The 10,221-nt window shown below is 41.3% G+C and overlaps 1 protein-coding gene across 1 annotated transcript; it reads right to left on the bottom strand.

Annotated features, from left to right (window-relative positions):
• Window positions 1-7,779: 7,779 nt before the first annotated feature.
• DPH3 (diphthamide biosynthesis 3) lies at window positions 7,780-10,218 on the bottom strand. The gene is made up of 3 exons (XM_026103859.2): window positions 10,045-10,218; window positions 9,834-9,908; window positions 7,780-9,319 (listed from the first exon to the last, which is right to left on the bottom strand). Exons 1-3 carry the CDS (start codon window positions 10,216-10,218, stop codon window positions 9,254-9,256), a joined length of 315 nt encoding a protein of 104 aa, XP_025959644.2. The 3' UTR covers window positions 7,780-9,253.
• Window positions 10,219-10,221: the final 3 nt, after the last annotated feature.

Genomic DNA, 10,221 nt, shown 5'->3' with positions numbered 1-10,221 from the left:
CAAAAATAAGAAGAATATGGGGAACTTGGCCTTCCTCAATGGAAATTCTGCATTTGGGTGGCCTCGCAGCAGCCTGTGTGGGACTGGCAGTCGGTGTCTCTGAATGAAGAGCCTGGCTTAACCTGGACCACTATCAAATCCTCCCCTCGTCAGATCTTTCATTTGGCAGCTGCACTGACAGAAATGCTCTGGCTGAGAAAGTGCAATCAAATCCCGCTACACATAATATCTTGAGAAGGGAGTCTAGTACTTTAAAACACTGAGCAAGTCTGACTGTGGTGGTTTGACATTTTCTCCGGTTGCTGATTTATTTGATTTCTCCTTCAGTTATGAAAATCCCAAGCTTGGAAAAACTATCAGGGAGAAAAAAAAGAAAAAAGGATTTGCAAGGATCAGAGTGTTTTGTAGGGATCACATTAAATTCCTCCAATGTATATCTTCTATATATTATCCCCACTTGCTATATGTACAGGGGATAACCCCACATCCCTAACCACTAAGTTCCTTGCTAGGTTTTACGGAGCAAGGAACAAATTCTGTGATTTGTTCCTGGAGCAAACACCTGCGTGTTTGGTGGGGGAAGATCCTCCCCCTCATAAGTGGGAGCAGTTTGCCGGGGCCCGTATGGAGAGGAGACCCTCCCTACATGGGAGCTGGGCCCCCTACCAGCATATCCCCCAAACTGCCCCATTCCTGTGCCTTCGCTGTATGCGTACAGAGGGCGTCCGCACAGCCCAAATTTATGCATCGACCCTCTTTCCCACTTGCCCTTGCCTCCACAGCAACATTGCCTCTCTCGGCTGCTGAGTGGTCTGCAGCAGAGGTGTGGAAGCAGGGCCGTGGAAACGTATTTTGATGCCCAAAGCGGGATGGCAGCTTGCTGTCACCTGCTCTCCCTTGTGCCTTGTGTCCAGGAGTGTGAAAAACCCAGTCGTGGTTTCAGGAAACAGCAGGGCTTGAACTTCATGAACCGTCTCTGTCAGAGAGCATGTTTTGCTGCTCGCTGAACCCTTTCACAGTCCTGTAAGAGGGAGCTGTGTTTGTCTTTAAGAGTGTCTCCCTGGGCACCATTGCTGGGACTGGGGGTTTTGCTGTGTGTCTCGGCAGCAAATGGATGCATTTCCAGCCTGCACAGCTTCTGCTTGCCCATGGAAAGCCTGTAGGTGCTGACCCCAGGCTGTTTGCAAAGCCTGTCAAAAACTGTTTGTGTATAGAGATCACAGCAGCAAATATCACAGTTAAGGCTAAAAGGCATTTCCATGCCAAGCTCATTCTAGGTCACTAACTTCCTAAGGGTATTCTTCCAAGAAATAGCTTTACCTCGAATAGTTCTGCAGGAGGAGAGAACGAATTACAATTAACCCCTTCCTTGAAAGGAAGAGCAAGATTTCCTCATTCCATCACATTCATCACTAAAGATTTATTCAGGATCAGATTTTTTTTTTCAGGCTAACGTTAGAAAATAGTTACAAGGTAGTGGTAGCTTTGAATGGAAAAAGTTCTTCACTTTTTCAAAAAGAGCTATATTTTGTATGTGCATCTTGGGCAGCATCCACACTCCTTTTAGGAAAGTAAATACAGTGTATTCAAATTAAAAAGAAATCTCACATTGATGCACACCATCAACTCCAGTCAGAGGCCTTACCACCTAGAAAACTCAGGTAATGATCAGGAAAGCCACTGCAGTAATGACAGAAATATAAAAGGTGTACAGATGTGGCTTTGAAGAAAGAGCTGAAGCTATGTACTTTCCAAGTGTCTTGCAGAAAGAATTTCAATATGGCTTATTAAAAAGAAAAGGGAAAGGAAGTAAACAAATTACAAGATTAAACAAATAAAGGCAGCTAAATGACGGGAGGAGAGGAGCAGTAACCAGTCTGGGACAATCCTACCCAAACGTGTGGAACTTGCACATCTTCCCCAGCTGCCATTAGGAGATCTTGGCTACCACAGCCAGGAGGGACTAGCACAAAGACCACCAGAGCTGACGATACCCCACTCAGATCTCTTGTCTTCTTCTAAAAGACCTCCAGGCTGTAAGGGTAAGTAAGGGAAAGACTTGATTATTCTGAGGCTTAGATCCTGAATGACTTTGGCCTTAATTAAGAATTAGTTCTAAGACAATGTCAGCTTAGCGCTCAATAGCTGTCAAAAAAATGTATCAAAAGTTAAAATTTTTTGGAAAATAGGGAACAGAACAGAGAACAAACATCTCTATGCCAGTGTATGAGACTGTGAAACACCTGCGTCTTGAATTAGGCACAGTTCTTTTCTCCCTCCCTCTCAAAAAGCATGTAGCAGAACTGGAAAAGGTTCATAGAAGGGCAACAAGGATGATCAAAGGTATGAAATAGCTCCTGTGTGGGGAGTGACTAAGTAGACAAGGAGTTTACAGGCTGGAAAAAGAAATAATGATGGAAGATAGGAAAAATTTCTAACCAGTCATCAGTAGGATGAAGAGAACAGGGAACTTGTCTCTTCCTATCCAAAATGTAAGCGTCTTCAAATGAACTAGGAAGCAATCGGTTCAGAATAAACAAAAAGAGACGGCTCTCCTCACAAAGCATGCTTAAATTGGGTATTTCCACGGGATGAAGTGGACTGTAAGTTGTCACATGGATTCAAAAAGTGAATGGAAAAATGTATTTATCGAATGCTATTAAACGCAGCAGCTTCAAGAAGTCCATGACCTACAAATTGTGCAGTAGTACCCCAAATGCTTGCCCTGGTCTTACACTTTTCCTTAGCTGTGGCCCAGTGCTGGGGATGGGATACTGGGCTAGGCAGACCCTTGGGCTGACCTGGGACAGCCACTCTTCTGCTCCTTTGCACCTCTGATGTTGTTTTGATGCCAGCAGCCACGGTTCATCTCGGCCTTCAGGACAGAAGCTTTACAGGCTCTAAAATGGCACTCTCGGGGTGGTTTGTCTGCATCTCTGCCTCCAGGCTGTTTTCATATCTAAATTCAAACTCCAATTCTCCTGATCAGGCCATGGGATGTACCAGAACCTACCAGTGCAGTAACACTAGTGCGGTGCACTGCGGGTCACAAAGCCTCTGCATTAAGGGACAGTATAAAGGCAAAGTCAAAGATATTCTATGATAATGAGATGAAGGATAGGATAATGTAGGGTTCATATTTTATTTACTTGTTTCTATATTTAATTAAATGAAAATTTAATCTTAAAATCCATCACAAGCTACAAAATCAGTTCTAATCTCTGGTATCGGAGTGATGCAAAATGATGAATTTATGCTGCAGTACACATTTTCATACTCAAGCTCAGCTGGAGCTCACCGGTCTCACCATTGTCTGAAAGATACAATAAATACAAGAAGATGTTTGCATTGGCTTTGTATGGCTACAGAATTTCTCCAGACAGAACCGGCAATAGGCCTATGATCAGACATCTGCCGAAATGAGACCCATTAAGCAGTTACACTTTCAATGTATTTGAAAAAACAATCTTGCCTGAAAAACTTTTTTTTTTCCCCCTAGGGAGTGTGGAATAATTAATTCTTCATAATATTATAAGAAACTTTTTTTTTTTTTTTTTTTTTTTTTACAAATGTAAATGCTGTAGGACTACACACCGAAGACTATGCTCAGAAACATTGGAGCTACCTAGACTGCTGGTGAACTGGAATAACTTATACTTGGAATAGGGAATGTATCAAAAAGCTGTTGCACACTTTTCCAAAAAAGACTATAACTGAGACCAAAATAAAAACGTTTGCCATAAAGCAGACGAAGCCCCTAGAAGGCATGCAGGAGTGGCTTATGGATCAGCATATTGCCAGCTCTTGTGATTTTATCCTGTGTCTTGTGATAGCTGGATTGATTCCTAAAGCAACAGCTCTTGCATTCAAATACGGTAAAAATCGTAGCTTCAACTTAAAAATAAAAAAGAACCACCACAAAAAAAAAAAAAAAAAAAAAAAGAAAAAAAGGAAAGCTCTGGTCACAAAATGAAAACATTATCTCTAAAAGCTTCAATACCAGAGAACAAAATAAAAATACTCCTTTTTTAATATTATGCTTTTAGAGCCAGTCTTAAGATCTGCAGGGGCCCAGCTCATAAATTTTGAAAGCTTGGGTTCAGCAACATTAATGAGCTAAGTGAAAACTTGTCATGGAAGTGACTCAGAGAAAAAAGGAGGACACTGAAACCGAGACCTACACTGTATTGATCATACAATAACTGAAAATAAGAAGAGCAAACCCAAAAGATGCATAGTTAACAACATATATGGGGCAAATATTCATGAATTAATTACTACTCCCTGCATGCAAATAAATTCCTTTACCACTAGAAGGAAGAGAGCAGACATAAAAACATAATAGTCATGAGTTAGTTGCTTCCTTCAAAAATGTTTCAATGACCCTTTATTGCAGATTTTATTTAAGTGAGGGTCCCAAAAGTTTACTTCTCAATTGCATGGCTGCCAACATCAGTATCACAGGTACTTCGAATGATTGCCTCAGATCACCACATACTGGCAGAGCTCCTCTCTTCTCTCTGAGGAGGAAGGAGAAGGACAGCCAAGAACCAGGGTGCAAATTGAAAAGCGGAGTGTGTTCCCAGGACTAGGCCTGCTCCCAGCTGGATTTGTGGATGGTGTCAGCAAGCTTTTGGCTCAAAGACAAATCCACACCAGTTCAGCTCAAAAGAACCCTCTGAGCATCCCACTTCCTATTTTACTTTTTAAAAGGTAGATTTGTGTGTTGCAGCACATAACCTAAAGCAGAAAATACCAGTTTGTTTGGAGATTTTTTGTTTTTTGTTGTTTTTATATAGATCATTTTTACAGTGGCTATGGTCCCTGCCTGCCACGCTGCCTAGTGATACTGCCTGCACAGGGCACCCCCGGAGCTGACCTTCGTGCACCACCTAGTGCCTTTGGAGTGAGCTTCTCCTGCTTTACTGCTGTGCTCAGGGGCAGGGTTAATGGTGCAGCAATGATTTTCCATGACACTAAGGGAAGCCTATGCTGGACTGGTGAGCTGCCAAGACTTTAGGAGAGGTAACCTGGTATGCAGACAAACTGAAAAGGTGATGCCGAAGAGTGGTAAAGAGTGATGACAAGTCGCTCAAGTTTTTACCTTCTTATTTAGTCCCTTTTGACCTACTTCCTCCCTGACCTCAGGTGACATTGCGACATCTGTTTTCCAGCTTGGCACAGCTTCTTTCACTGGTTGCCTTGTCACTCAAAAAACTTGACCTCTTTCAGAGCTGGTGATTCCAGCATCCTCCAGGGTTACACAGGAGCCTGTGTCCTTTTATCACAGCTACGATGTAAAGCTACAGCATTTTTAATTATCATGAAGCAGTTTCAAAGCTGTGTCCTGACTAAATATAGAAAGCAATCCCCAATGAACCGTGCTAAGAAAAAATCATGGCAAACATTGGTTACTACTGTAAAGACCTTGATCTACTATATTTATAATAACATTTCAACAAGTTTTCAGTATGACAAACGTCTTTCCTTAGTTAGCTTGAGCTGAACATTATACTGGAACAGAACAGAGATTGAAACAGAAAAGTGGAAATTGTTTTTCTCAGTGACAATACACAGTTGTTAGTGCACCCTCTTAAATAGAAATTTTGAAGGTTAATTTGAAATTAATCAGTATCTGCTTCTTGGCAGACAGACCTGGTAACCTAAGTAATGATCCTTAATAATCTGATGTTCTATAAAGGAGGTCATTTTTGTTTGCTGCTGCTGAGAATCGAAATTAAACTTCACACTGGAGGGAAAAAGTGTGGAGATATTTACATAATGGACCTTTAAAACATTATGACTTCCCAAACATATATGTAAACCAAACAAGTACAAAAGGTCTCATGGCTGAAGTTGGTGGTCTAACTACCTCAGCTCTTGAAGGTCCAGGGTATTCATTGTGGACTTCTGGAGCAGCTCGTCAAAACTAACCATATATGCCACCGTGATATACAGGCACAATGAGCCAAAAGTACTGATAGCTCCTGACCTTCTCAACAAGTTTCTTTGAAATGCAAACAAAAAGCTGGACTGCTTGGGGAGGATGAGTCTCTTCAGTTTGATGAAAATTAAGTTATCTTTCATCTCCATTTTTCCCCATGAAATTATGGCAACAGAGTGTTGTATTGCTTGTTTTTAATATTATATGGAGTTTAGCTGTGTTTAATAGTGTTAGCTATTTCAGAGCCTAAATACCTGAAGCTGATCATAAATTGTTCCATCTTCTCTAATCTCTAGAAGCATGACTTATTCCACTAAGGTCTACATTAAAGCTCACACAATGCAGTTTTCATGAAATACATTGGATTGCTCTGTGCAGAGTCAAAGACCTCATCAAACAATATAATTAAGCTGCTTTTCAGATACAACCAACTTCATTGTGTCCTACATAGTTGTCTTTTTAGAAAAGAAATAAACAGTGTATTAGAATACGTAATAAATAATAGGGAAGGGGCCTAAACAGGGTGCAGGAGCCCACGGTGGTGTGAGGAAACTTCGAGACTTAATTCCTAATGAGAAACATTTCTGATGGGTTATTCGGATTGCCCTGACTAGTGTGCTGGAATTAAAAAGTACGGAAGAATTTTAAAAAGGTGTCTGCAGTCACTGCAGTCAAAAGCTTATTATTTATAAAAGTGGGCAGCTGTTTGGCTTTAGCACCACCGTGCTTTTATAAAAGATGAATTCCATTGCTACAGAACTCCACTCTTATCTTTGTGGAACAGGAGAGGGGAAAGCAACACACCAGCTCTTATGCTTAAAAAAAAAAAAAAAAAGAAAAAACCTCTCAGATTCCTAAAAGGCAACAAAAGAGATGTGTAACATCCATCCTTGTTTGGTCTCTTTTTCTTGGGATAGCAACTACTGACTTGATACCATCAAAACACTGCAATGAGACCAAGCTGACAGCAATTTATGTGGCCAAATGTGGGCACATCCTTTTCTAACAAGGACAGCCACAACACTTTACTCTTCTTAGGCTGTAAAGAAGCTCCAGAAAAGGCAAACCTAATACATACTTTATGAAGCTGATGTCAAAGATGGATACATACTACATAACACAATAGTTTTAATGTGCACGAAAATGGCATTATACAACCTAGATAATACTCGTACTTGATAAGAAAAACCTCATTACCAAGCCTCAAGCATTAACAGATGGTCCTGAATTGATGTAATAAAAGTAATTAATTTTGCTAAAATTAGTTTAAAAAAGCCATTACCTGTATTTTAAATCTGTAAGAAGCACTACAATCAAAGTCTGCATTAGCATAAGCCAAGTAATACTCATTCAATACTTTAAGCACTTTTTTACCACCATGTAGCAATTCATCAAGTATCGTTTTCTACATAAGTTTCATAAAAATCTATACAACAGTGCCTTATCTTCATTATAAAATGAAATCTTGTTGAATTACTCTTTTAAAATCTATGCACATTTAGAGATCCCACATGTGGCAATTTAATTTGATAATAATGACTGCTGAGCATATATTCTCTGATATTCCTTTCTAGCATACTCTATTTGGTTTTATTTAGAAGACTTGTGGAAAAACCCTTAAGATATTATACATAGTATGAGTTGGAATATGAGCTTAAAGGGGGTTCCTGTAAATTTGATTTGTAGCATTATTGATAGACTGACCACCACTTTTTTTAAAGTGAACTTGAAGAAATTCAAGTATCATTACTATAGCAGCAGCAACGCAACACCTTCAGAAACTCTTTGCAGGTGGTGTAGAAACAGAATAAACAACAGCCCGCTAAAAGCGCTGGTGAGGTTTAAATATCTTTATTTAAATAGTCAAAATAAATATTTGCTAAGATATATCTAACCAAAGTATCACAGATTTTTTTTTTTAAAGTACAGAGATCTAAGTAACATGAGTGCCACCTTCTGGCTAAAACATGAAATACTTTGGATTGTGCTCTTCTCCAACATTCACGCAATGTTGTAAAAACAAAAACAATTAAAAGCAATAATTCAATTCAAAAATTGCTTCTCTCTAGTGCCCAGAGTGAAATAACCACATAAATGCTGTACAAATATTTTTTCTGAAAACTTAACTTCAAGGATATCATGTCCTGGTATGAATGAACATCATTTTAAATAAATACTTAAATGCAGTGGTTTGTAATACAAGAAGTAGTCCTAGAATTAAAGTACTGTGGAATATATTGTTTAAACTCTTTTCTACCCTACAAAAATTACTTGTTACTAACGAGTAAGGTAAAATCTGTGCATCTCCTCTCCAGGAAGTGACAATAAACAGCTTTCCCATGAACCAAAATCTAAATTACAGAACTTAAGAGAGGAAGACGGAACTTCAGCAGATGTACTACTACAAACAGCACAAAAAATGGCAGCCTATTTTATATTTGCTGCAATAGTTAAATCACAAAGTTGTTGTGAAAATAAGGGTAAGCTGGAATCCACTTCAAGTTCCAGTCCATTTGTGGAACATTAATAGCTTTGCAGGGGTTAAAAAAAAAAAAAGGCTCTTTTGTTTCACTTCACACAACACAAAAAAGAAGCATGTTACTACTATTTCAGATGGTCGTTTGGTAACAGCTACCAAAGCTCTTTCAAAGCAACTCCAATGCAAGAAGCAAATTTGCTGCAAATCACATGTTGCACCTATTGCAGATATAAGTACAACTACATTTTCTTTGTGCTCTACAGGAGTAAAAACAATTTACCAACAGCATTGGTTTCAGGACTCTTAATTTTGCCTCACATTCCATATGCGCTGGAAAGACTGTGGCCCACATCCCATCTGATACCATACTGCATCAAAACTAATTATGTAAAGCCTCATGTCTTACAGACTTCTAAATTTTGTTTCCCAGCATTTCTGCTCCCAATGACGTTTCATACTTGTATATACCCATATAGAGCCTGCTTCTTTATACACTAAGAAACCACTGCTAGATAAGTGTTCTGATTTTTCTGTGGGACAGCTCCACATGCTTTTTCCATGTACTGATCTGCAGTTAATTTGAACCATATCCCTTGAGTCTTCTGGAATATGCATTATGATTTACAATTTCTTAAACTACACACCCTTTTGAATAAAACCCACTCATGTCTTGATGTCAGCAACTTCTCTTTCAAACGATGAAGCCAGCCAGTTATTGCACTTGCATCTCACAGCAGCAAGCACATCCAGGAGGAGTGCTGTGTTTCTTTCCAAAGTTGACATCCCCATAATTTCTTATTCTAAAGCAGCAATAGTTCACGATACATTCATCAGCACTTTATCAATTCCTTGTTTGCCAAAGGTTCTGCGATGACTTCGCCACGCATGAACTGCTCCTAAAGACAACAAATAAGGTTTTAGCTACTTTTTATTACTTTTGGATCTCCTCTCCCTCAAAAAAAAATCAGATAACCATTTTGTTTTTTAATGTAGAGTTTAACTGGTAGGAAACTAACTGTCTCCCAAAATACAAAAGCCATAAAACGTTTGCTAGATAAGAACTGCTAGGCTAGATCACAGGGCTGCTAAGAGTCACGATAAGCAAAGATGCATCTTACTATCGCAGAGACTGTTTTGCTGGTATTTCACCCTGCGCCCACTCAAGCAGGCACATCTGAAGGCCTGAACAGAGCAGGGATGACACCAAGAAGCAACAGATGAGACAGAAGCTGTAGCCACAAAAGAAGGTGCCACTGACTCCCTGACAGGCCCGTCCCGCGCTAACTAGCGAGTTTCCAAAGCCAGTACCGCGCTCTGCTCCGGGGGTGGCAAACGCGGGACCGGTCGGGCCGACCCGGCGCCCGGGGAGCAGGCCGCAACCCCGCCCCGCAGCCCCTTCCCAACACCCACCTGGTCGTAAATGACGCGCAGAATCAGGGAGCAGCTGGGGCAGGTAGCCACGTCCTCGCCGTTTTCCAGGTCCTCCTGCAACGGCCGCCGGGGCGGCAGACAGTCACCGACCCGCCGCCTGCGCGGCCCAGTGCCACCCGGGCCGGCGGGGGCGGGCCCGGGGCCTAACGCTGCTCCCCCTCCCCCGCCCGTGCCAGCGCGCCGCCGTTACCCGAGTGATGAGAAAACGGTCCCCGCAAGGGCACGGGTAGCTGTAGGTCTCGGTCTCCTCATCGTACTCGAAGTCCTCGATCTCCACCTCATCGTGAAACACCGACATGGCGGCGCCTCGCCGCAGGAGGGGGCGCACCCCCCTGCTCCGCCCCGCCGCCGCGGCAGGGCGCATGCG

The sequence above is a fragment of the Dromaius novaehollandiae genome, chromosome 2, assembly GCF_036370855.1.
Source record: "Dromaius novaehollandiae isolate bDroNov1 chromosome 2, bDroNov1.hap1, whole genome shotgun sequence".
NCBI lineage: Eukaryota > Metazoa > Chordata > Aves > Casuariiformes > Dromaiidae > Dromaius > Dromaius novaehollandiae.
Note: the sequence above shows the minus strand (reverse complement) of the source record. Positions and strands in the feature narration are given on the sequence as shown.